Source organism: Lepisma saccharinum, chromosome 19 (genome assembly GCF_977018435.1).
Source record: "Lepisma saccharinum chromosome 19, izLepSacc3.1, whole genome shotgun sequence".
Taxonomy (NCBI): domain Eukaryota; kingdom Metazoa; phylum Arthropoda; class Insecta; order Zygentoma; family Lepismatidae; genus Lepisma; species Lepisma saccharinum.
In genome coordinates, this window is record NC_139247.1 from 44,619,794 (window position 1) to 44,647,667 (window position 27,874).

Below are 27,874 nucleotides of genomic sequence, written 5' to 3' on the forward strand. Positions count from 1 at the left end.
TCAATTCATTGTATGTGTGAACAAGTTACAGGTAGCTTCTTTGCAGATAAGTTAAAATCAAATATGTTGCAATCAAGAGTTCGCAGTATTTCAAAAGTAAAAAATCAGATATTGTCAATGTACAGCGTAACATGCATACGAAGAAATATTTATTCATGCTGTGGAATTTTGAAACACGCTATCAATCATGATGAATCAGGATGGCAATTGAAGTATTTTACTCAACGTTTTCATGTGAAGACAATTTCTACAACTAGTGTGTGTTTGAAATATAATAAAAGTATTCATAGTAACAATCAGGATAATGTGGAAGAAACTGATGATGATATTGAGGAAGATGAGGAGTATGACAACTTAATGAAGCGGTATTTACGAGTTGATGGACACCAAGTGCTGGTTATTCAGCCATATATTAAGTGGGGATCAGAGAAGAAACGCAACACATCACCACAGCTGCAGTTATTAGAGGCTGTTGCTTTAGTTCATTCCCTGCCAAATTGGAAAGTTGTTGAGAAGGTAAATTTTTACACTTGTAGGCATTCACACTAGAGTTATGTAAATTGTGTCCCTCAATTGCACTTATTGTAATTATGGTGAGTTGATATGAACACTCATGAGCGTAACTTGGGACTTAACTTGGGGTGGGGGGGGGGCAAAGTACGAACTTCAGGCTTAACTTTTGGGGGGCAGAGTCGAAAAGTTTTTCATCCCATAAAAATAGTGTCCACAATTATTTGCTAAATAACTGTTACATTTGCGAAATCATGAATATTATTATTTATTACTTAGCTCCTCAGGTCTTAGGATGTTAACAAAAGTATCCTTGTAAATTTTAACAAACCTGAAAATGGGGGGTTTGCAAGTGCCCCCGCCAAGTTACGTCTACATCAACACTGATGTATTGGAATCGGAAAGTATCGGTTGAAAGTTAATCAAGGATACGATCTGATATTTTTTCAGAGTTCAGGTGTGTCTCAGAATCTGCAAAAGTGACATGTAACACTTTTGTGGTCTCGTGCAGGGTGACATAAGTCCATGAACCTGAGCCAATACCACCATTTACCGATACCAATACTGATCCTGACACCCAGATTGATTCCTACCTATACTGATACTTGAATAATTCCAGTTTACAATAACAAGGGCTAGTTACTGACTGTGTCATTCTAACTCATCACATCACCAGGCACGCATCTAGAAATATATATTTTGAGAGGGTGGTCCGAACCAAATGTTTCAGAAATAATAATTATAGTACACATATAAATATTTATTATTAATGTTAATACAAAGGCTGTTGCAGAGAAGGTGAGACGAATTCCTGTATAGGAAAACAGCAACCTCTATTGGCTAGCAAATGTACTAGGGTGAAAATTTGGTTCATTAGCTGCCGATTGAGACCAAAATTAGCACAATAGGTCAAAAAGTCGTGACTGCGTAGCAGTTAAAAGACAAGCATGTACATGGACCCCTCCAAGAATCATGAAAATGAAACAAAAAAAATTACAAACCACAAAATTTTTGTTCAGAATCAGCCATATCGAGTAGACGTACATCTTTTTCTAAATGGGTACCATTGACAGCTAAGCAAGCGTCCATACGCTCCTGCCACTTTGTGAATGTCTTTGAAAATTCGTTGTCAGGTAGCGAACTGAAGAAAACTTGCACTGCGGTGATCACTTCTTTGTTCGTCATGAAATGACGACCACGTAAAGTGGCCTTTAAAAGTGGAAATAGCCAAAAGTCGCAGGGTGCAAGGTCCGGGCTGTATGCTGGATGTGGGAAATTTCTATTTTTCTCTTCGTCGCGTAATCCTGAAAAGCCCGTGTGGTATGCGGGCATGCGTTATCGGGGTGCAATATGAAGGAGTTCTTCAAATGCAGCCTCTTTCTTGCTACGTGCTGGTGCAGAGTCTCAATGACTCCTTAGTAACACTGTGGCTCTACTCAGTCTGTCTTGATCGGCATATGCCTGTTGAAATATTGCATATGTTTCCGCAGCACTTTTCCATAAACGGCAACAAAATTTTATGGCATGTCGCTGTTCATCTTGAATACTCATCGCAAAAAGCAATGTTATACACAAAAACCTGGAGGGGTAAACGAAACACGTTCGATGTAAATCAACACAGCTGGTCACTAACGTGGTTTCGCAACATGTGGCAACTTGCTACAGAAACAGAATGAGTCATCCTACACGACGCGACTAGTGCCGAAACCATAGGCAGTGTTGCCAAGCCAGGAAAAATCTGTCTCACCTCTCTGCGACAGGCTTTGTATAATACATAGGTCTATTCATAATAATATGAAATTTAATTTTGTTATTGTTATTACATGAATATTAAGAAGAAGCTATAAAATCGGAGATATAAAAACAAATATTCATCATGTAGCTTATGTGTAGTTAAGATCGCTAAAATGCATATAAAAACAACTGTCCAGGCAAAGAAATTATTGCGAAGAAAGTAAAAATTGAATATTTATTGAATAACAAAAAATGATGTTAGGTCCAGGTAATGAAAATTAAAGTTCCTGATTAATATTTTATGCATATTATTATAAATAGTGTGTGCATGAATCTTCTTTTGTATTGTAATTCAAAACCGTATTATCCCAATCTAATCTTGGCGGAAATAAATAACTCTCAATTGGCCAATACAAACAGTCAAACAGAAGATGGAAGACTTACGTAGAAGGAAAGTGTACAAGAATAAATTGCTGAATCCACTTCCTGCTTGAACGTAGATAAAACAAAGCTAATTTCACAGCGACCTTCATCTGTCTTTCCCAAGAACTCTGCAATCACCTGACATGCTGTTAACACAGCGTGATAGTAATGCTAGTTTAAAAACGTCCATGTATGAGTTTTCGAGCAAGAATTAGCCATGGTTTATTTTATTTCTACAGCATTTGCTGGGCAGTTTCATGCCTTCACGGTCATGTTTGGGTTCAGCTTTCAGTTTACCTATGCTTTTGCTCCTGTCATCTGCTTCCCACTAGGGTGGGCGTTTATCCAGCGTTTCTAGGAAAATATTTGGAATTTCTTGTTTTGGCCTCCTAGCATGTACTCTTTAATATATACTCTTTAAAAATGTCTGCCTGCATCTTTCTTTTATCTCTCTCCATCATTGTCCAGGTCTCTGCTCCGTACGTAATTATTGGCACATAGTATGTGTTGTATATTACCTTCTTGCATTTCATAGGTACATCCCTGTTCCATATTAATCTTTGATCACTTTACCATCTGAACATAATCTGCGAGTTTGCAAACAGTTTTTTTTTTTTTTGTCCACCCATTTGTCCTATTCTGTTTACATCCTCATCTATCGTTCCACTTCTCTCAATTATACTTCCTAGATATTTGAAGCTCTCCACTACCCTCAACTCTTCCGTGTCCATCTTTATTCTTGGTTCATTTCTGGCTCTGTTTCTTGTTGTTATTAGCACCTCACTGTTTTCTGCATTGAATTTCATTCCTGTTCTTCTGATTTCCTCATTCCAACTATCAAGGTATGTCTGTAGTTCTTCCTTGTCCCCCCATATTACTAAGTCATCAGCAAACAATAGGGCCTTCATCTCTTCCTCTCCTATCTTCTTCCCCACTTCTTCATTAATTGCATCCATTGTAATTATGAAGAGCAGTGGAGAAAGAGCACTTCCCTGTTTTAGTCCATTACTTATACCGAACCACTGCGTTCTTCCCACTGGTGTCTTCACAAAGCTCTGTTTGGCCCTGTATGTGCTCCACACACTATCTCTTCCTAAACTCCTTTCTCTCTTAGAGCCTACCAAATCTTTGTTCGTCTTCCCCACCTCTTCATTTATTGCATCCATTGCAATTATGAAGAGCAGTGGGGAAAGAGCACTTCCCTGTTTTAGTCCATTACTTGTACTGAACCACTGCATTCTTCCCACTGGTGTCTTCACAAAGCTCTGTTTGACCCTGTATGTGTTCTGCACTCTGCACACTATAAATCTTCCTCGACTCCTTTCTCTCTTAGAACCTTCCAAATCTTTGTTCTGTCCATGCTATCATATGCCTTTTCTATATCTAGGAATGCCATAATCAAATCATTTCCATACTTGTAGTGCCTTTCCTGCATTTGCCTTATAGTGAATATCAGATCTACTGTTGATCTGCCTCTTCTAAATCCATACTGTTCCTCTTTTATGTTCAGCTCTGTTACTTCCCTTATTCTTGTCTCATACACCTTTGCTGAGTGGCACATAAGTGTTATTCCTCTGTAGTTTTTACATTCTGTCACCCTTCTTGAATATGTGAACTATAGTTCTTTGTCCAATCTCTTGGCACTTCTCTCTCTTGCCACACTGCTTCCAACACTCTGTACAGCCACTGCACACCAATCACTTATCTGTAGTAAATTTCTAAAATGTTTCTTGGAATCATGAATCACCCTGTATATCCTGGAAATTATGCAAAATACATCATTTTTGCAATAACATTGTGGTTTAAAGCAAATTCTGTTCGATTCCTATGGTATTGTTTCAAGCAAAAATATATGCATAAATTTGTAAAGAAACTGAATTACTTTGAGTTTTTACAATTTTCAAGTATCAATATCAGTGTGAACCAGTAAAAACATTAGCATTGCTACTGATATTGATAATGATTAACATTGTTTGCATATTGTTTGATCTGAAAAGAATCTTCTAATCTTTACAGATAGACAATTGAATTTTATGTAGTCATTAAATGCTTGACAAATATAGTAAAGTTGATTGGCAGCTATAATTTAAATTTCATGCGAGATTTTGTAATTGTTATAAATAATAAAGTTAGACAGTAGGACATTTTGTGAGATTTAAAAAAATAATTCGTTATTGTTTGTTCGAATATTGACAGCCATATGTTTGCTGGTACCGTCCATTTTGTTTTATCTGTCATCCTGGTCCGTTTTCCTTTACTTCAAACCATATAATTTGTTTCCTTTATTATTTTAAAGGTGACAATTCCTCTGAGGAGTTTTGATAAGAAAACTTTATTTCGATCTGGGAATCTTAAGATGTTACAAGATGCAGTCCGGCGGAATAAGACAATAACAGCCATTTTTATTAGTGTTGGAATTCTTAGGGGACTTCAACAAAGGTAAGTTTTCTTTGTTTTGGAATTGTCTAACAAATAGTTTTCATCTTTCAGTGTTACTTAGATCTTTTCTAAATAAACATATGTGTTTTCAATATGATGAGACAAACAAAGATTTTCAAATTTAACTATTTTTTCCTCTGAATTTTTAATTTTGTAAACAGTAGTGAAATTTCTAATTGATTTTACAATTGAATCAATTGGTTCAAATACATGAAAACTTACAATTGGATACAATTGGAAATTGTCCTGTAGCTATAATATAATGTACATTTGTGTGTGTGTGTTTGTTTTTTTGTTTGTGTCAATGTGAAAACATTAAAATACAACTCTAGTCAAACTTCGTAGTTTTTTATTGTTGTTAGAATTTTGCTTTCATAAAACATAACAAATAAAATCTAATTGATCTTTTGTGTGTATTAATAATTTTATTCATTTTCAGGGTACTTGAAGAAATATTTCATGTTCCTGTATATGACAAATACACAGTGATAATCCAAATATTCAAAGAGCATGCTATCACCAAAGAGGCAAAGCTTCAAGTATCCATGGCAGAAATACCATATTTGTGGTATGTTTTAAAAATTGATTTTGTTTATTATACTGATTTTAACTGTAATATAATATAATATATATACACACACATACTTCACCAGAATTACAGGAAAGCCTCACATTATTCATGCCATTAAGTTTATAATGGAGAACAAATAGGTAAGTACTTGGTTTAAAATATGATATATTTTCTATTAAATACTCTCATCTTGTGTGTACATAACAAAAATGGATTACTAAATGTATTTTTTTTTTATTATGTGGAAGCAAAAGTAAATGTAAGGAAGCAGGGTGGCGACAGACCTGGAAAACCGGGAAAAGTCAGGGAATGTGATGTGTCAAAAAAAAGTAAGGGAAATGTCAGGGAATTTCGTCTTCATTGACATTTTTAATTTTTTTTTATTTATTTATTTAAAAATATCGTTATGGAACTCTGCACGGGAACAGGAAATCTCATTCGTAAGTTTCGGCCTCAACTTTTATGCCCCTTTTATGCACAACACAACCACGGCGCCAGAAACCAGTGATGGCAGGAGGAGAGAGAGAGAAATTTCTCTTGCCCTCGCTTCTCGGCGGGAATTTTAAATTCGAACACTCTTTGCAGAAAAACTGTTATAACTCGGGCACTATGGGAGCAATCTACTTCGGATAACTTTTGTTTTACAGCTAAAACATCATCGCATGCAGCCGTATACAAATCAGACCGCCGAACTGAGGAAGGGCATTTGGGGGCACAACCCCCGAATTTCAATGGGAAAAAAACATAAAAATCTGGAGTTTACCCCTTCTTCCCCCGCTATTTTGGGAAGAGGGCGCGAACTTTAGTACTCTTTTCAAAGAATGGACATTTCTCAAGAGAACTTAACATGTTTCATGTTCTTGGCTTCCATACAAGTTGAATAATAAGCCAAGATGTGACTTTTTTTTACGAGAAATAGGTCAAATGCATTTTTGGAGGAAAATTGTTATAACTCTGGTACTATGGGAGCAATCTACTTCGGATAAGTTTTGTTTTGCAGTTAGAACATCAGAACATGCAACCGTGTACAATTCAGAAAGCTGGGCCGAAGAAGAGGGGCTTGGGGGGGGGGGGGGGCGAGATCCCCGAATTCCAATGAAAAAAGAATCTGGAGTTTGCCCCCTCTTCTCCCACTATTTTGGGGAGAGGGCGTAAACCTTAGTATTCTCTTCAAAGAATGGACATTTCCAAAGAGAATGAAACATGTTACATGTTCTTGGGTTCCATACAAGTTGAATAATAAGCCAAAATGTGAAACTCTGTTTTTTACGAAAAATAGGTAATTTGCATCATTTTTGGAGGAAAATTGTTATAACTCTGGCACTATGGGAGCAATCTACTTCGGATAAGTTTTTTGTTTTGCAGCTAAAACATCATAGCATGCAAAGGTGTACAATTCAGAATGCCGAACTGAGGAAGTGGGGTTTGGGGGCGCGACCAGCGAATTTCAATAAAAAAATATGGAGTTTGCCCCCTCTTCTCCCGCTTTTGTGGGGAGAAGGTGCAAACCTTAGTATTCTCTTCAAAGAATGGACGTTTCCAAAGAGATTGAGATATGTTTCATGTTCCTGGCTGACATACAAGTTGAATAATAAGCCAAAATGTGAAACTGTTCGGAAATGTTGCATGGATATGTTGCGGAGAGGGGGAAGGTTGGTCATCAATATGAATTTCCCAGGCTTGCTCCAGACCTGTGTCAGAGTTTCCACCAAAACACAGGAGTATGAAGGTCCAAAAAGCACATTCATTTCGTAATCAGCACCATGATACCATATGGTATCATCGGGCCAGTACGACCTTACTCTGATGATACCATATGGTATCGTCGGGGGAGTAAAGGTTAAGCCTCTAAATATTACGTTAACCTTTAAATATTACATGGAAAATTATTTTCCTGTAGTTTACGGTTATTACAAGCATAAGAAAACAGTTTTTTCTTTGTGACGTTTCAGGAGAACACACGCTCCTTTCATCAGACATTTATTATTATTATTATTATTATTATTCAGACATTTCATGAAAATAAATGTCTGATGAAAGGAGCGTGTGTTCTCCTGAAACGTCACAAAGAAAAAACTGTTTTCTTATGCTTGTAATAACCGTAAACTACAGGAAAATAATTGTATCATGCAAGCAATGCGTACATACAAGAAAAACTATTACATGGAAAATGCATTGAATTATCATTTTTTCTTCTCCGTATGGGAGTAGTAAGGGGACTTGTCAACAGATGGTGGGGATAAGAGCGGGTGGTGCCGTCCGATAGTTGTCGGACGTCGTAGTAAAGCATTTTGTTGGGCAAACTATAGGAACATGGAAACAAATAGGTTCCATTGATATATACGATTTTAGTCTAATATCGCCACCCGACAAAGTACCTCACTACAACATGCGACATAAATTGCATGGACTGCAATATCCAACAAAAATAACATACATAAACAAGAAGAGCTTTAGACTACAAATATACTCCTCGAATTTTGTTACTCTTCTGGCTCACTTCACCTTATTTAATGTAGCAGTGCTTACGAAGGTTTTCTTTTATCATCCTGATGTATTACTGGTTTTCACACAAGTTAACATACGTTTACAATGACATTGCACTATTCTTAGATATGAAGAAGAATCCAACCAAATGGGATATATATTGAATACTATCACGAAAAAGTGAAACATAAATCTGCATTGATGAACGTTAAAAAAATTGGCAAGTGCATGCTCCCAATCTCAAATTTACTGCAACACTAGTATTGCAATGAAATTAACGCCACTCTCTGTCCTGTCTGAGAGATGGTCATTAATCTCTCACTGAGGAAGGTTAATGTCCAATATTATGAAATAAAATACTAATAATAAATACGTAAATATTTTAATATAATATTTACTCAAATCATTCAATCATAAAAGCAAATGACTTTCTTCAAGAATTGACTTTTCTCTGCCAGCTCTGCTAAATTTTCACTTTCCATCTACTGATTTATACGAGGGTTGGCCAGAAAGTAGTTTCCAATTAGTAGGGACATTGATTTTTCGCAAACGCCAAAACCGTGAAAAATGGTAATTGCTGCGAAGTTATGTTTAGGAATGTGCAGTGATGCCTGGACACATTTTTCGCCCGTTCGAAATATCGAAATAATGCGAATATGGCATAAAATGCGAATTGTTGGCGTTTTTAGCGATTTTTTAAAAGAAATGTCCTAAAACAACGAAAAATTCCATGAAATCCAACATTCTTGTCTTTTCTAGGCCATGTTTGTGTACATAGAACATGCAAGTTTTCCAACATTTTACTCAAGAGTAAACTATAGAGTTATACGTACATGGAATAATTCCGACAGCCACATTAAATCCTGCATTTCCCACGATTTTTTCAATTTCTATCAAAACTATTTGCATCACAGAGCAAAGTGGCAAGGTTCTAACAGGAGATCGAGTGCGTATCTATCGTCAAACGGGAGCAGCATCTTTGTATTTGTCGCACGAGATATGTTTTGAATTACCAAGCTAAGTGCGCACCATCGGCATTTGTCGAGCGAGTAATAATGGAACTCAATCATTAGGGCGTCTGACTACTATGCGAAAGACCTGGGGTCAATCACCTGCGGGGGAGAACCGGGATGTTTTCCACCTATTCAAACTGCTCCGGCGCCACCCAGCATCATATGTAGCTGGTACCTTGAGGAAACTTTGAGGAATAAAGGTAGCCAGGAGTGTGGTGCTGCTCACATCACCATTATACACCTTCATGGAAAAGTGCAGGGGAGCAGTTTACTTTTACTTCCTCAAAAATCTGTTCCAACATATCAAACTGTCACGAAAATACGTAGACCATGTGACCTACAATTTAAAATAATAGTTTAAAAGCACAATGGAGTATTACGTTTCGGTATATTTGTCAGATTAATGTTCTAAAACAAAAACGCGAATTTTGGGAAACGTAACACTAACAAGTCAAAAAAAGATAATGCCAATTTTTGGTGCCATAATATATCGGTATCTGTCACGTGAGATTGATTGATTTTAATTTTTTGGGTACGTCGCCACTTATGGTCATTACGCACCCTTCAGAATATATGGGGAAAATTCTATTATCTAAAATCCTTACCTTAAAATTAAAAAAGAGGTATGGAAAATAACTTTCCCAAAATAACTTTCAAGATATCAAACTCTCACGAAGAGGCGTAAGCCATGCGACTTACAATTTGAAACAGTAGTTTAAAAACACAATGAAGGTATAATTTCAGATATTTGCCAGAAAATGCGCTAAAATGAAAATGTGAATTTTGGGAAAAATAACACCGTATAGTAAAAAGTAAAAAAATAAGAAAATACACCAATTTAAAAAAAAAAATATCAAGGTCCCTACCGATTAGGCATAAATAAAACAAGAATATCAGTTGTAATTTATTGCATTAGTAACAGTGATTCCTAACCTAATTTTCGGCATAATCACCACCGTTGTTCTGGTATTTGTCGTAGCATGGCACTAAATTTTGTATGCCCATGGTATATGTGTCTGACAGCAAAGACTGGAACTATCTCTACCGCAGTGTAGCTGTCAAATCCTTGCCCTGCCAGAAACCTCTTCAGTTGTACAAAGAGATGAAAGTCTGTACATTCAAGGACAGAGCTGTACAGGGAGTGGTCCAAGATCTCTCACCTGAAGTGATGCAAAGGGCCCGTGTGGACTCAGCAGTATGGGGTTGTGCACATTCGATTGGCCTTCCGTGAATTGTCTGCACCATCGTCTGACCATACTATCACCCACGATGTCCGGTCTGCACACCTCACACGATTGCTGGTGGCTCTGTGCCAAATGCTGAATGTGCAATGTAGGCTACATCGCAGTCGGTGGGAGACTGTATGAGAGCTGCAATCTTTAACCTAGAACTGTCCTAAAACGGCTGCATTGCAACTGTACCAGATTACAGTTACATGCCACTTCTTTCTGCCTGCATGTGTGTGTCGCTCTCCGACCACTAGTGCAGCGTATAGGCACCATTGAAGCTTTTTACAGGATGCCCGTCGTATATGAACTTTCAGAAGCTTTTATTATTAGAGTGTTCCTGTTTTAATGTGTGGTTAGCTAAATCAGGTACCTATACAATGCAATTCTATAAATTCCTTGCGTTAAATTTCTAATACCTACATACACTTTTCGTCAGCATTAATGGTATAACTGCATGTTGTCAGTTTCACAGTACTTCACTTGGATATACTTTACTGAAGCAGAAATCCCATTGATAATGTAAGGAAATATGACACTTTCTTTTGTACAATTCAATTGTTTCACTTATATGCAAGAGTTAAGTTGTTTGCTTTGCAGAGAAGAGAGAAGTAGCTTTATGCATTGAAAAATGAGTCCGCACTCATGGTTCTTGCAAGCAGAGGGTTCCAAACCTCGGTGGAAATATCAACATATAATACCGAGAATGTATAAGGAGACTTATAAATTACAATTTGTATTTCTTAATCATTCACTCTTCACTCTTATCTCATTTAGTCGTAACTTTAAAAATAATCAAGTATTTTATTTTAAACTTACTGCGTATGACAAAATTCCGTAATCCTTTCCTAGCTTGTGAATTGTAATAATTTTCCAAATTCACTATTTTGCAGTTTGAATTCTAATCATGGAGAATAGAGAAATTAAGTCAATTTCATAGAAGATAATATTGGTACTTAACAAAACCATACGTGGATCTGTGTGAGTTTATTATTTCTATTTGCAAAAACATCAATTTAGTTTAGTTTGTAATTGTCAGGGAAAAATGTAAATTTTGTCCTGGAAAACCTGGAAAAGTCAGGGAATTTTATTTCTGCTTGTTTGTAGCCACCCTGGGAAGGCTACGTAAGCATTATTTCTGTTCATTATTAAGTATTTACGTCATGAAAATTTATCCCAAACCTGTTAATATATTGGGCAGGAAAGTTGAGAGTGAGGCATTACATTTCCAGACAATATAAAATTTGGTGGTAGATAGGTTAGAAATAGATAGCAGAGTAAATTCTGGCCTCTCCACTTTTTCTTATTTCATGAGATTTGGAACAGCATACCATTAATAAAATAGTGGTGTTGGAGTCACTTTATATTGTCTGACTGAGACTGGACCTGCAGATAGTTTACATGAGAATCAATGGCTGTTTCTAATATTAGGACTTGGTTCTATTATTGCTTCTACTCAAGGGTTTTTGTCACCTATTACCACTGAACGCACACTTCTATAGGTCAGAACTCCCTTTAGTAGCATGGAATGTTATTTGGACATTATTCATTGTCTAGTGCTTTTTATTTACACTTCTAACACTACATTTTTTCTCTCCTTTAGGTGAACAAATTTCTTAAACCAGGATGGAGATCGAACCTATGACAGGCTTGTGACATTACTACAAAACCAACCACTCCACGTTGCCCCCCTTGAGTTAGCACACTAGATTTGTAGTAAAATTACAGGTCTGTTGCAGATTCAATCACCACAGCTGGCAGTAACGTAGTGTTAGAACAAGTATAGATATAAAGCACTGTACAGTGAATATGATTTTTCTTGTATGTACACATTGCTTGCAATGTAGAATTATTTCTCTTGTAGTCTACGGTTGTTACAAGCAAAATAACACATTTTTTGTTGTGCCGTTTCAGGAGAACACATGCTTCCTTCATCATTCATTCATTCACAATCATTATAATAAATGTCTGATGAAGGGAGCACTTCTGAAATGTCACAACAAAAAATGTGTTTTTATGCTTGCAATAACTATAGATAAATGAATCAGTAGATACATCGAGATAACACTGCATGCTAGAAAAGAACATTTGTCACTAAAATTCAGAGATTCATAACTCCCTTTGAATTGCATAATAACATGGAAAGCACCAAACTATTGGTAACCTTAAAGTTTTTACTAGGAATGGGATAGATTAATCGGCACTCTATCAGCATATCAGTGTATGAGTAAAATTGCCGATTGTTTTATTGATCTGATATATATTTATAAATATCTTATAAATTAGTACAAAATTCTGCCATTTTGTTATAATTTTTATGGATAATCTACATGTCCTTCTTTTTAAAAAAGTGAATGTCTAAATTATGCAACTTCTTTTGCACTGCAGTCACCTCAAAACGTGCATTTATTAAGGAGGTCAATGAACCATTCATGTTCCTCAAGGACCATTTGGAATTTTATATGGAATATAGAATATCGGTTATCGGTGTCAGAAAATTTTATATCAACTTTATTGGTATCTGCCAAAATTTCATATCAGCCCATCCCTACTTATTACAATATACTTGGTGTTGTGCTTTCTTTATGTATTCAGTCAGTCACACTTTGTGATTAATGAGAACTCATGAATGGTTAGCGCACATGCCTTTGAAGTAAGTTGGCACAGGTTTGATTCCCAGTGGGAGGTTTCAAATTTTAATTTTGACAGGAAAATTGGGGACTTGTGTTAAAGCAATAATAGCAGATTCCAGTGTTGAAAGACAGAAAATAGTGACAATGGGACTCAATGTGCTGATCACTCATCGCCCATGGCAGGTTTTGGCCCTCAAATGGCCATTGCACCAAGGAGTTCAGTTTTTTTGACACTGATTAAATCATTCCTTTGCATATATGTTTCCAGGTCCAGATTGAGAGGAATGCACGAAGGTAAAACCGATAAATTGGGAGGTGGAGTTACTTCTATTGGAGGAGCTGGAGAAACATTTATTGAAGCCAGAAGAAGAATATTGGCCAACAGAGAAAGCAAATTGAAACAAGCGATAATGAAGCTTCATGGGCAAAGAGAATTGCTGAGGCAGAAACGCCAGAAACTTCACTATCCAGTTGTTGCAGTTGTTGGATATACAAATGCTGGTAAGTTGTAACTTACAACTAGATCTCAGATTTTAGGTTTTTAACCTATTTTTCTCCATTGCAGGTAAATAAGAAATAACAAGTTATATAAGGGTGTCATTAAAAAACTAAACAACTGACAAAGTTTTATAGTGCCTAAACTAACCTATTTTGCTTGTTAGAACCTATTTTAGGTTTGTGTGCCTAAATTAAACCTTTTTTTAGGTTTTCATATATTTTTTCAGGTTTTTATATCTCACATAGGTATTTACTAGTTTTGGTAGTGAAATAATTCAATGCCTGGCTTGTTTGAAACATGTTTTCTGTCGATTTCCCTCCCTCCAAGTATATGATCTTTATCAAAGCATTAAACAAAACAAAAAATGTCTGATGTCACTGTTATCTGCAGGTAACAGTGACATCAGAAAGAGGACAGTTCCCCCATACTTTTTACCCCTGCACTATAGACTCTTAATTCTAAGCCTTGCCTACTAAGATAAAGTAAACTGTCCTTGCCCCCCCCCCCCCCTCCCAGCCCATTCTCAGTTTTGGCACTCAATCGTCTCTACTGCCTGCACAGTCCCAAGTGCAAACTTCTGATCTGTGAGGCCTTACCAACTCTCGTGTCAGTTTGGTCCTTCTTGTCATTCACGCCTTGCGAAGAAATGTTTCAGCAGTCATTTGCACTACTGGCTATGTTTCTGTTAAAATTTTCAGCACATGAAATGATCTTCACAGACAAAAGGCGGAGTTTGAGTGTGGATAATGCAAAAAGTTTCATGGTCACGACTATAATTCCTGGTTTTCAAGGCGAACTTTCCAAAAGTTCAAGGGTACAAGCAGATGTTTTCTCTATTACCGACACTCATCCTCCCTTCCACACACAAAAAATATTGACAATATAAAGGGTTTGTATGATTCCAATGTACCAAAAATTTACCTAATCAACTTCAAGATATATTATTTTGTAATAATCTTCCGTCTGTCAGATAGATTGTTCTGTAAAAGACACTAACAAAGTAAACTGATTGAAGAAATTTAGTTTTATTTTCCATGTAGCTTTCTTTTTCTTCCTAAAAAAAGCTAAACTGAGAGAAACTTGCCTCAGGGCATTTATAAACATGTATAAATTTAATGGGATTTGGATTAATAAAAGTTGCAATTTTTCACGTCTACGGAGAAAAAATTGGAATAGAGAAAACATCTCCTTGTACCTTATTTAATTTTTGCCAAAATTCAGGAATAATTTCCAGAGCCAATAATTCATGCATAATTTCCTGAGCCAAATTCACGTGTAATTCCTGGAATTCGAGGAATTCCAAGTGAGTAGCCACCCTGATATTGTGCAGCAACTTATACATACGTAATTCATTTTTCATATCAACAAGTAACATTTTCTAACAGCACAACTGCAGTATTATAATAATTTGTAGCTAATTTTGAAATTGATGTAAAGAAATGAAAATTTGTTTAGAAAATTAATATTTGGTTATTACGGTTCTTGTGATTTTTTGTTTTTAACAATTGTATGTAATCAGTATTTTTCAGAAATTTTTCACTGCAGTCACCTTGAAACACACATTTATTAAGGAGGTCAATGAACCTTTCAGGTTCTTCAAGGACCATTTCTAATTTTATATCGGATCGGTAGAATATCAGTTATCGGTATCGGTACTTTATCAGTATTGGCCAAAATTTCATATCACCCCTAAAATATATGTTGATCAGCAATGGGCCTATGCTAAAATGCAGAAAACTTATGCAACCCTACATGGGGAAATCTACTAGACAACATACAAGAATCAAATTAAGGTTTTTCATTTGACTCTCCCTCATATTTATTTATCAATGCTGGCAGATACTTGTTTAGTGTTTTGTTATTTTTATGGGTGTTTACAAATGCCATTCCACACTTTTGTGGAGTCTAATTATCGTAGAAACTAGGGATGTGACGAAGCTGAAAATTTACCGATGCCGATGTACTCACCGATAATTTTTGGAACCGATACTGATGCCGATATTTAACCGATTCCGATAAATAAGGTTATTAAACAGAAATGGGATATTATTTTCTCCATGACAAAAATAAATTTGATATGTACGTTTCTATTGCATATCATATGTATATACATATATATTCTCAAGAGATGTGAATGTACATATGCATTTACAAAAGGTTATGTGAACCTAGAGATTTAACATTAGTACACAAGCAGTTCTTTGAAATGCAAAATGAATTCCTGTTCTGCCAGATTCAACTTCAGAAATACGAGATTTGGAAGCACTTCAGGAAGTAACCTACTTCTTCTCTTATCACAAATCTATTCAGCAACACTGAACACTCAATCACTGAATACTGATGCAGCAGGTATGCCCAAGTATTTTCTCAGCAGTTGCTTCAGGTTTGAATACTCATTTTTGAATTTCCAATACAAGAGAAGATCCTGGTTCAGCAACGTACTGTTTTATTTCCGATTTATTGTTAGGTTGATTTTCTGAATGAGAGTTTGCAATAATTTCATTACAAAAACTCTACAATAATGATGAATCATAATCAAATTTTCAATAAATCTTACAAAACTAGAATATAAAACTTGTTAGAAGGTAAAATCTAGTATAATCTGTACCGGTTTAAATATCGGATTTTTGCCGATTTCGATACCGATGCTGATGTGTCAATTTCGGCCGATTTTCATACATCTGTAATCAGCTTCGGCACATCCCTAGTAGAAACTATGCAAAATTTGAAGTTTTCATTTACTTTGCACCAGTATCATAGTGGGCAAAATTGATTTTGTGAGTGAATGAGAGGAATTTTAACATTCTGATGTAATTCTTGAATATATTAAACCAAAACTGTGGTATATGCTTATACTTGGGGTGCAATACTTATGCATTAATATTAATTAATATTTTGAATAATAATTGGTATTAGGGCCTCCCCGATGGTGCAGTGGTAGCGTCCTTGCCTTGTAATCAAGGGGTCCCAAGTTCGATGCTTGGTGGAGGAACATAGTGGTTCGGATCCCACTTTAAACTGTATCTCCAGTCCTGATTAGCCTGACTGTGCATAAAGTGGACACCAAATCAATCAATCAATCAATCAATAATTGGTTTTGGTATCAGTGGAAATAGGTGAAAGTATGAATATCGGTTCAGTGCATTCTCTTTTCTGTCAGTGATCGTTACACAAATCTGGTTAATGTAGAACCTTCTTTTTTTGCAGGTAAAACAGCATTAATAAAAGCACTCACTGGCAAGGAACGCCTGCAACCAAAAGACCAGTTGTTTGCAACATTAGATGTTACAACTCATAGTGGAATTCTTCCATCCAATCTGAATGTGTTGTATGTTGATACGGTGGGATTTATTTCTGACATCCCAGCAAGTTTGATTGAATCTTTTGTGGCCACACTGGAAGATGCCATGATAGCTGTAAGTATCCAAAATTCACTTTTTTTTTTTGTTTTGATATTAAAAGTAAGATATGGTGTTTTTTTTACCAGTCCAGAAAGTAAAATGCAGGTGGTTTGAAAAAAAGGTATACCCTGTTTTCAGGAAGTCTTTAGTGACCAGGTGCACTTGACTAGTAGTGAATTCAATATAAGAATCAAAATGGACAATTTGACAGTCTACTCTCATGTTCAACACAATTTTATCATACTTTGTCACTTTCTAAAGTTTTCAACGATGAGTATGAGTGATAATGTGATGAAATACATGGTACACGGAAACAAAGGAACATCCATGTCTTTCCCAGGGCCCATACCATTGTAAATTACTATACCACAGGGACCAGCTTTCACAAAACTTATATTAATTAGTTATAAATGTATGAATGGGATTGAATCAAACTCTGTGGAGAGGGTCCCTCCATTAGCATTGTGCTAATGTTGTCACTATGTAATCAAGTGGTCCCTGGTTTGATTCCGAGTGGAGTCACATAGTGGTCCCGATTAGCCTATCTGTGCAAAAAAGTGGGCTTAAAACAAAAACTCAGACAAAATACTCAAAAGCTGTGGAATGTTAAACACCTAATTAAGGGGGCTACAAAATGATAATATTATATTATTAGAATTTATCTAGAACACCTAATGTGCGTTAGTATTCTGGAAGCCTCTGATTGTCACTTTCAAAGAAAGTTTCTGGTTATTCAGGTTCCAACTGTGTACAGCTCTAATTTCTGATGACTCCAAATACTCATTCAATGGTTCATAAACATGATAGTTGGTGGAAGCCAAGTTGGGACTGTATGGAGGGTGAGATAAGATGTTTGACTTTCATTTATTCAATGTTGGTAATGTTAATGCTGCAGATGGGCATCAACATTGTCATGTGGAAAAGAAATAGGATTGCTTGGTGTCATTTGTGTGGAGCAGATTGCTGCCAACTTCATTGTTTTGATGATGAATGTTGATTAGTACCGTGTGTTAATGGTTTTTCAGTTGCTTAGAAACTTCAGGAAGTGTATGTCTTTTAAATAGGCTGACCAGTTCTTGCAACTTTGAAAGGAGTCACACATGTTCTAGGCTGCTGATGACAAGGTTCATTCTGCACACGATATCTTCCCTCTCATAACTTACTTACTTACTTTTTTTTCAACTAAACATCCTGCCATGGAACCAACATTTTCTCTTGTGCTGTGCTTTGAGCTTGGAAAAAAATTCACATGGAACAACACTTTTTTTTGCCAAAAATATGATGATAATGCACCATGTAACATGCTCTGGTGCAAGGGAGTAGTTTAAAATTGTGATATATTTGCTGTGATAAATATCTATTAGAATTAAGTTGCCATTATGAAAAATGTCGGCTGTTCTTGTTGTATTTACAGTTCCGTTTTAGTTATTAGAGGCCTCTACTATTTGTTTTACTTATTCCATTCACACACACTAACTAAGTCCCGGCCCTTATTCACTGCACCCTCACCTGCATATTCCTTCTAACCTAGTCCAGTCGTCTTCTTTTACACACTTTCCTTCGGCAGCTTCTTTCTTTCACACGTACTGTACTGTGTCCAATCCTTTCCTAAGATCCTTGCTTCGATATTACACATGTCAAAAAATCCTTATCCGCACTATTTGCACAACGCACACTCTCTACAGACTGCCTTACTATGTCCTTCTACTCCGCCATACTTTTTCTTTGTTGTCTTTTTGTAGCCTCTCTCCTCAAATATAGGAAAAAAAACATAAAAAAACTCCCCCTTCTCCCTCCTGGGTTGGTTCTTGAACTGACCGGCAGAGGGAGTGTCCATAAGAGCCCCTTTTGGTCAGTCACACGAAGTGCTGCCCTCTTGTGTATTTTGTTACACTACATGTTGAAATTCCACATCTAGCTGCCCGTAATCTGTCATGGACCATATATGAGAGTACACTGGTAGTACTGGACCTCAATTAATCCCTAACTATAACCCAAATACCCCAGGAGAATAGGAATAGATTAATATTTAATATAAACCCAAGAAAATATATATATATATATATATATATATATAATTAAAATACAAAATTTCTACCTGCACCTTCTTGCCAGAGTCCTCCTTGACTGGATCACTTATACTCCAGAGAAGAGTGCAAACTACACACGAAACACATACAAAAGAAAATAATATGTATATTATTATTGAAAAAAAAAGTAAAAAACTGGTGGTTGCCTCACAGGTTGATTGATTGATTTGCTTTATTTTACACCTCTTTTCTGCCACATTTGGCTAATTGCAAAGATGAGAACGAGTGATGATATGATGAAATTGATGAAGGGACACAAAGAATGCCCATGCCTAGGCTGGAATTCGAACCCAGGACTTCTGGGATCATAGGCATTTCTCTTGTTAGAATAAAATGTTATTAGTCCTCACCTGTAATAAGATACCAGTATGGAGTACCGTTGATGACTACCAGAAGAAAAAAAAAACACTGGTCATAACATATTTTGTACTTCCCACCCCTCGGTAGTCTGATTCTTGGATACACCAAAGTCTGTGCTTCCTCAGGGAATGCAACCCTGAAAACTGATCACAAAGCAACAGCATTAACTATTACACCCTTCTGGAAGAATAGAATCAAACTGTTGGACGAATATTTTAGAACAGATTATGTTAACAGAATTGTTAAATAGTTTTTGATTCAGTCAACTATTCCCTGTGAGGGAGCAAGGGTGTGCATAGCATCAGAGAAGGGAAGGAAATAGAGTGGGCAGAGCAAAGCAGTACATGCTGCTGTGAAGGCTGGTAACTGCAGTCTCTTGCCCCCCTCCAGGCAATCCATTTCTCTCTCCGGTGGTGGAGCCATCTCGTGTTACTACTTGTGCAGACTTGTTTTCATTCACTTGCTCCAGAGATAGTTTGGACAGGGTATAAAGCAATACAAATTGAATGTTACGATGCATTACTACTAGGAGAAAAAAAATATTTCATTTTTAATATACAAGGGTCATTCAAGGTTGACCGGAATTTTAGTACGTAAAAAATCGATGAATAGCCGGATCATGATGAAACATGCGGGTGACGTAATGTATTCCTTCGCGAGTAACTAGCTCCCGGCATGACGTATTTCGCACATGCGCAGCAGTTGCAGCGAACATGGCAGCAAGCAGTGTGTCTGTGGCTGTGGAGCAGCGGTGTGTAATCAAATTTCTCGTGAAGGAGAAAGTGAAACCAGCTGAGATTTTCAGACGATTGCAAGCACAGTATGGTGAACAAACAATGTCGCGGACAAGAGTGTACGAACGGTGTGAGCAGTTTCGCGAAGGACGGGAGCTTGTGACAAATGAAGCGCATGGACACATTCGCCCGACTGCAGTCACACCAGTGAATATCGCACGTGTTGAGCAAATGATTCTTGAGAACCGGCGAGTAACAGTGCGGAATATTGCTGCCGAGGTGAATATCAGTGTCGGGAGTGTTGAGACAATCATTCACGACCACTTACGCTTCCGCAAAATCTGTGCAAGGTGGGTTCCCCGCCAGCTGACATTCGATCAGAAGTGGACACGCAGGATGGTCTGTGAACAGCTTCTGAATCGCTTTCGAAACGAAACATGGTTGCACAATTCAACCCCAGAGACCAAAAGACGCAGCATGGAGTGGCGGCATAAAGGTTCCCCACGCTCCAAGAAAAGCAAAAAGCAGCCGTCCGCTGGAAAGATCATGGCAAGTGTCTTCTGGGCGTTATCCATGTGGATTTTCTGGACAAAGGGAGCACAATTAATGCCCAGTATTACTCCACATTGTTGAGTGGTGCTGTACGAAAGTCCATTCGCAAGAAAAGACCTGGGATGTTGTCTGGAAATGTCATTCTTCTCCATGACAATGCCCGCCCTCACACGGCCAATGTGACAACAACAACTCTGGCCGACATGTGCTGGGAACTTCTGCCCCATCCCCCCTACAGTCCGGATTTAGCCCCCTGTGATTATCATTTGTTTGCACCCCTTAAAGACCATCTAGGAGGGAAGAAATTCACGACAGACGAAGCACTGCAGAGTGATGTCCTCCAGTGGCTACGACAACAACCAAGTTCTTTCTACGCCAAAGGAATTCGGGAGCTGCCAGAACGATGGCAATGGTGCCTCGGCGTGCACGGAGAATACTTTGAAAAACTGACATAGTTTGGTGTTTCTTCTGCTACCTATTTCCTCTGCAGAAATAAAAGTCCCGGTCAACCTTGAACGACCCTTGTATATATTTTTAAACATAACCTGAAAAACCCAATAAAACCCACTTTTGCCCAGGTTTTATCTGAAAAAACCCAAAAAACCCACCAGGGTTAATTTTTTGAAAAAAACCGGGCAAAATGCCAACCCTGAAACAAACATAAACGATACTTCCTCTCCCACCTTGACAACCCAGGTGTCTATGATGCTTAATGCGAGTGCAAGGCTCATTACATCGGCAGATCCATCAGGCCTATCAGTGAGAGAATTCAGCAGCACCTATCAAATGCAAAAACGGCCCAACCCACCACCGGATTTGAAAAACATATCAAATTCCACAACCATGAAATCGAAAAAGTACATGTCAAATACAAAGCACACACTCTCATAGACACAAAAATCAAAGAAACACACGCCATCATGCACTACAAGCATGAACTCAACATAGATAGTGGTCAGGCACACCATGCTTGCCTTCCCTTACTGCAGCAATTAACACCGGTGAACAGCAGACGACACATATGCAGACATACAGGCGACAACAGCACACCTAGCGGCGATTTAGGAAGAAACAGCAGAAATGCGCCAAGCAATGACACAACGAATTTCAACGAGGATGGTGGCAGTGGCTACCAAAATTAATAGAAAATTTCTTAAAACAGCTTCGTGGAAAACTTGAGTACCTGTATAATCTATTACTGTATCTCTCATTCCCATAGTACGAAGAAAAGTATTGTAAAAAAAAGTTCTGGTGTATTATCCTTAATGATTTTTTAATGCTAGAGGAGTTTTGAGGTTTGAAATGATTACAAATAAAACAGCTTCAGAGCCATGTTAATACATTTGTTTTCCCTTTCAGGAGTACAGCACAACATTGTACTACATTAAACTTGCCAAAAATTATTTCCACATGCCCCTTCCCTTATAATCAAAATTTTGAAAGTGAGATCTCGAATATGAGAATTTAACCAATTCTGACACTGGTTATAATGTGCCATTTTTGGCTGATGTTCATACATCAGAAAGCAAATTCATCACATCACTGCTTTTATTTATGATAAAGACACATTCAAGAGATGCATCTAACAAATGGAGAATTATAATTGTTTGTTATCATAGTATTTTTACATTAGCCACATGGCACAATTGTACTCCACTAATGATAGTAACGTAAGAGATTTTTCATTGGTCATATTTTGTCATTCATACATTTCTATTACTTTGCTTTGCAGAATGTCATTGTGCATGTGTGTGATATTAGTCATTCTGATAGGATAGCACAGGCAGAAAATGTAACGAAAACATTAGAAAGTTTAAATGTTTCTTCAACAATTCTTGAGAATGTTATTACTGTTGGAAACAAAGTTGATCTAGTTTCAAATGATGCCATGAAGAAATTGGAATTGGAAAATATGATATTTGTATCTGCTGTAAAAGAAACTGGTAAGTTTTGTTTGTAGTCTCTTGGGCATCTTTTTTTGTTGTTTTAAGATTTTTTAGATGTGTTGTAAGTTGTTACATGTAGAAAGGAGGCTGAATACCGAGAAGCAGACCACATGGGTGGCTGTGCATGTCCCAGGTGCAGTTGGCCCTATAACACATAGGAGCAGTGAACCCCCAGTAATGTACAGTATTTACTTTTCACAATTTTTTTGCAAAACATCCTATGTGTAATAAGTAATGTCTTTGAGGCCTCAACAAGATTAATTATTTTGCTGCGAAAGAGAAATTGCAAGCCAGCCATGCTGGTACAGTTCTTCGGTTGAACCCAGGCTTCTATCATGGGAATTTTTTTTTTGGGGGGGGGGCAGAATTTTATAGTTTAGCTACCAATTCTCTATATCTTCACACAAAAATGGGAGGATGGTTTCATTTGATTGACTTATTATTGATTTTTAGTTGTTTCTTAGTTTTCCTACCTACCTGTGGGTTGAAATGAAACACAACTTCTCTTTAGAATCAGTTTGAAAAGGGGGGAGGGTGCTGTTCACATTAATACAAGGTTAGTCAAGCAGATAAAGTGTTAGGAATAAGGTTCAGCACTCTAACAATTGCAGTGAGCCTGAGCAGTTTTGTGTTAGCAAACTTAAAAGTGAGCAGTGCTTTTTCTTTCTTTAGTCTTTGAATTTCAATTGCAATGAAAGAATTCGGCCAGTGGTCACCTATCTGGTGTTTCTTTCAGGTAGTTCTGAGTCGGCTCGGCTGTTCCAACATGTGGACTTCAGTTTTAGTGTTGGATGATTTCAGGCACGATTTGTTTTGCTTGTATGTGTTCCTGTGCTATGACTGACTGGATAATTTTAACATATTGTCAGTTTTTGTTGTCTAAAACATACGTATTTCGAAAATTTATTTTTTTTAAAAAATGAAATCAAATTATCGACATTCAAAGAAAAATATATTACTGCATGTTTATCCAAACTAAATTTGTGTTTCTGTGTTGGGGAGGGGTTATGATGAACAGTTCTTTTAAGGGTGGTTTTCATGAACAATTTGGGGGGATGCATCCTCGGCCTTGGAGGGGATGGTCACCTCTGTGACAAAATACATGGAAACAGATACTAGTGAATCATCTTCTTCTTTCTCTACCCCTTATGCCATTACAGTGTCGGGGATGCCTCAACCCACTGTTTCCATTCTTCTCTCTCTCTTCTCTTATTTCTTGGAGTGTCTTCCCTCTTTTCCTCCTTAATTCTTCCATCATATCCTCAAATGTTTTCCTTGGTCTGCCCCTGGGCCTTCTACCTTCTGGTCTTGCCTCCAGGATCTGATTGGGTTTCCTGTCCTCTTCCATCCTGGTTACATGGCCAAACCATTTCATCTGTCTTTTCATGAGATGGTTTTCAATTGATGTTTGGTCCAGATCTTCCCTTATCCTTTCATTTCTTACTCTGTCTCTTCTAGTTTTCCCTACTATCTTTTGGTAGCACTTCATTTCTACTGGTGGATCTCCGTATCAGAAAAACAGACGTGTGCAGTTTGTGTTCCCACAGAATGCACCTGTAATTTTTGTAGGTTCGCAGCACTGATTGTGCCTCAGAATGAATATAAATGTTGCCTTATTGGTGTCAACACCTGTTATTCACTGAATATTTAAACAATAGTGAATGAACAAACATATATTTTTTTAGAGATTTTTAATTTTTTTTTGAGATTGTAACACTCTTGCTTGAAGAATATTACATGTCATTTTTAAACCTTACATTGTAAACTGTAGAGTTTGATATTTGTAAAATTTAAGGTCTGTAAAGTACGTAGTAACAGAGTAATTCATTTTCAGGAAAGGGTATGTTGTGATATTTCCATTTCTGTACATATGTGTCGAAAGGGTGAATTAAATTTTATCAGAAATGAGAAGAACTGAACTGGTAGTTTAGTCTGTGCATAGAAGAAAGAAGTTCAATTTATGCTATTTGGCATAGAATTTGTTTTTAAAATTGTGAACTTCAGAATAATGCTCGATAATATTTTTTCTTTCCTACTTAATGCTCACAGAATCAATAACTTATGCCATTATGGCTATTTGAATTAGAATTTTAATTCTGATTTCAGGGCACCTGCACTTAATACTTTTAAAACAGTTGCTAATCAAAGGTAGCCGAGTAGCAAGACTGAGGTGATGCGATGCATGATATTAAGAAAACGGCTCACTCCAAGTGACATATGCTGCATATTGCTTTGACTGAAAGCTCTCTCAATGCCTCTTTGCATGTGACAGTTTTTTATGTAATTATGCATATCTTGGTTTAGTGTTAGAATAAAACAAACTGCTCGATTTACAGGTATAAATGCACTGCAGGAGGAGATTGAAGAAAAGTTATTGAAAGCAACAGGAAGATTTCGGATGATAATGAGAGTTCCAATGGGAGGTCCAGAAGCAAGGTAAATGCATAATTTTGTCATTTCAGTCTCTTCTTTTGTCTTAAGGTAAACATTTTTAAAGTCAAATAATCAGGGGATAAAATCTGCCTATGATAAACAAAATTCTGAAAAAACAACTTAAAAAAACAGTACCAAGCTTATTTCCTATTGGTTGCAAGCAAGTTTTCTTCTCTTCGAATATTATCCCTTAAAGTGAAACTGTTTCTTTTGCATAGAAATCTTTACATAAAAATTTGACACCCCAGAGAATCCAAGAGTTGTAATGGAAATAATTTGTTGTCAGTCTTATAGTGCAAAAGTGTCATCTTATTAATGTTTTATGTGTTAGAAATGTCCACAAGTATATTTGGCACCAACAGTACTTACTAGTGTTTCTTGATAAAAGATAAAAAAAATAGTGCAAATTTTTGCCACCAGGTGGAAATGTGGCATTGAAGCCTGTTGCAGTGTAAACAACCTCCTGCTGCTGAATGAAATGTGAGAAGTCAGTACCAGAAAAGCAGCCAACCTTGATCGTCATTCCTTTAAGGGACAGCAGGGAGGTTTAAAGACTACTGTCTTCATCGAGATGGAGCATCCCCGCATGTTGATCAATAAGTGAAGTACCTCCAGAAGTTTGCCAGCTGCTTGGCTGCCCATTCACTGAACTTGAACCCTTGTGATTTCTGGCTCTGGGGATTCCTGAAATGTATTTATCCAGGTTGTATACAGGCTCTGCCAGAGCTGAAGACCAGCATAGCATGGCTTGTTGCTACCATTTCCTGGGAAATGCTTTGTGCAACCACTGATCATGCTGTCTTACACTTCCAAAGGACCATCCATGTTGATGGTCTGCGTATTGAGGACTGCTTTGCATGTCTGATTTCTGCCATTACGTCAACGCCACACTTCCACCTAGTGACGAAAATTTACATAACTTTTTTATTGGCATTTGCTTTCCCCATGCTCTGCATAGCCTCTATACCAAGTTTCACCTCAATCTGATGCTTCAAATGAGCTCCAGAGCACTCTGAGTAGAGGAACTTAAATTCTAACCACCTTATATGTGGGTGAATCAAAAAGTAAATTACACCCGACCTGTGTTCCTGTACTAAGAGAGATAAAATAATCATGCTGGTTGGCAACACTGTCTGGGATGTTTTCTTCACACACCAGAAGCAGCCGTCTTTAGCTGGTTTAGTATGCGAGTAGTCACAGTGTGAGTATGGCACATCGTATTGAGGTAGCGTCCAACATTGAGGTGCAGTTCGTCGTCCGATTTTTGTGGGCACAAAGGCATAATTGGAGTGAAATCCATCGCCAATTGTCGAGGTGTATGATGAGAATGCGATGTCACGCCCCAAGATCGCAAAATGGTGCCAGATGTTCGAAGAAGGAAGATCGAACTTGAACGATGAACGATGTCAGGCAGCCTGCAACTGTGAACACTATCGACAACGCGGAGCATGTGAATGCAATCATCCTTGCCAACTGGCACGTTAAAATTAAGAGAGATTGCAAGTGCACTGAACATATCCTACGATAGTGTGTGTATGCTGATTCATGACCAGTTGGGTGTATCATAAACTGTGCTCTCACTGGGTGCCACAATTGTTAACCGAGAGCACAAAAGTCAACTCAATTGAAATTGGACAGAATTTTCATACACAATAAATCAAAAACTGGTTACACGATTCGAAAAGTGCTTGGAATACCTTGGTGACTATATCGAAAAAATAATTAAATGTTCATATAATTTTGTCCAATAATTATTTTTTCTAATGTTTTTTTTTGTTTTATACAGGGGGGTGTAACTTACTTTTTGATTCACCCTAGTATATGAGCAATAGTAGTAGTAGTGGACTTCATGTTGCGTGTCAGAAAACTGCAGTGGTAGGGCAGGCCATGGCCCTTCATGGGCTGTTTGCCCTACAAGGGTTGTTTGTTTACATATGCCCTTCTGACCCTTTGTGTTTTTATTCACTGCATACAGTAGAACTCCAATTTTATGTTGCCTGGTTTTATTTTTCCCTGCATTATACATTCAATCACAGTGTCCCAATACAGCAAAATGCTAATGAAGTTTTCCCCGATTTTACATTTTCCCACATGTTAAGTTCTTTCAGGTTGGTCCCCTGCAAATGTAAAATCAAGGTTCTACTGTATAGTCATTTCATTCATTTCTTCACAAAGAGGTTCATTATGAGCAGTCATCTTCCTCCTATCTCGGTTCCTGTGCTCATGGGAACACAGGAATATATTGTAGTATGTGAACCAGAGGGACGCAACTACAAAACTACAGTGTTTTGTTTTGTTTGGAGTCAGATCAGCATATCTCCACTTCTAATACTTTATAGCATGGTTGAGTCATGCATCTCCAGTTGACTGACTCTTTTTAAGGGTCAGACATATTCCTAAGAATACATTATAACCTTTGAATGTAAATTTGATAAATTGGAGTTACATCCCTCTGCTTCTCATATAATGATATATTCAGCAGTGAAAGAGATAAACAGTGAAAATTATGATTATTTTGTGTGTTTATGTGCTGGTATTTTGTTTTAGCTGGCTTCACAAGGAAGCTGCCGTGAGTGAAGTTGCAGCTGACCCAAAAGACAATCAGTACATGCTAATGAAGATTGTCATATCAGAATCGACACTTAATAAATTTAAACACAGGTTTACTTGATTTGTAGAACAGCATACTGTGTTAGGTTTTTATTTCAGTGGAACCTTTTTTGTTTTGTTTGTTTTCTTTTCATTGTTAATTTTTCTCTGCAATCCACAAACTTCATGATTGCATTGAAGTTTTATATCAGAATTTCATAAATAATTCTTTAT

General features: G+C 37.1%; 1 protein-coding gene across 1 annotated transcript; it reads left to right on the forward strand.

Moving 5' to 3' along the window:
* Nucleotides 1–12: 12 nt before the first annotated feature.
* Nucleotides 13–27,847, forward strand: LOC146002844 (putative GTP-binding protein 6). Its single transcript, XM_083140823.1, has 8 exons — nucleotides 13–516; nucleotides 4,964–5,106; nucleotides 5,546–5,674; nucleotides 13,305–13,537; nucleotides 16,743–16,951; nucleotides 22,405–22,615; nucleotides 24,955–25,054; nucleotides 27,599–27,847. The coding sequence occupies exons 1-8, from the start codon at nucleotides 13–15 to the stop codon at nucleotides 27,720–27,722; spliced, it is 1,653 nt and encodes a 550-aa protein (XP_082996949.1). The 3' UTR covers nucleotides 27,723–27,847.
* The last annotated feature ends 27 nt before the right edge of the window (nucleotides 27,848–27,874 follow it).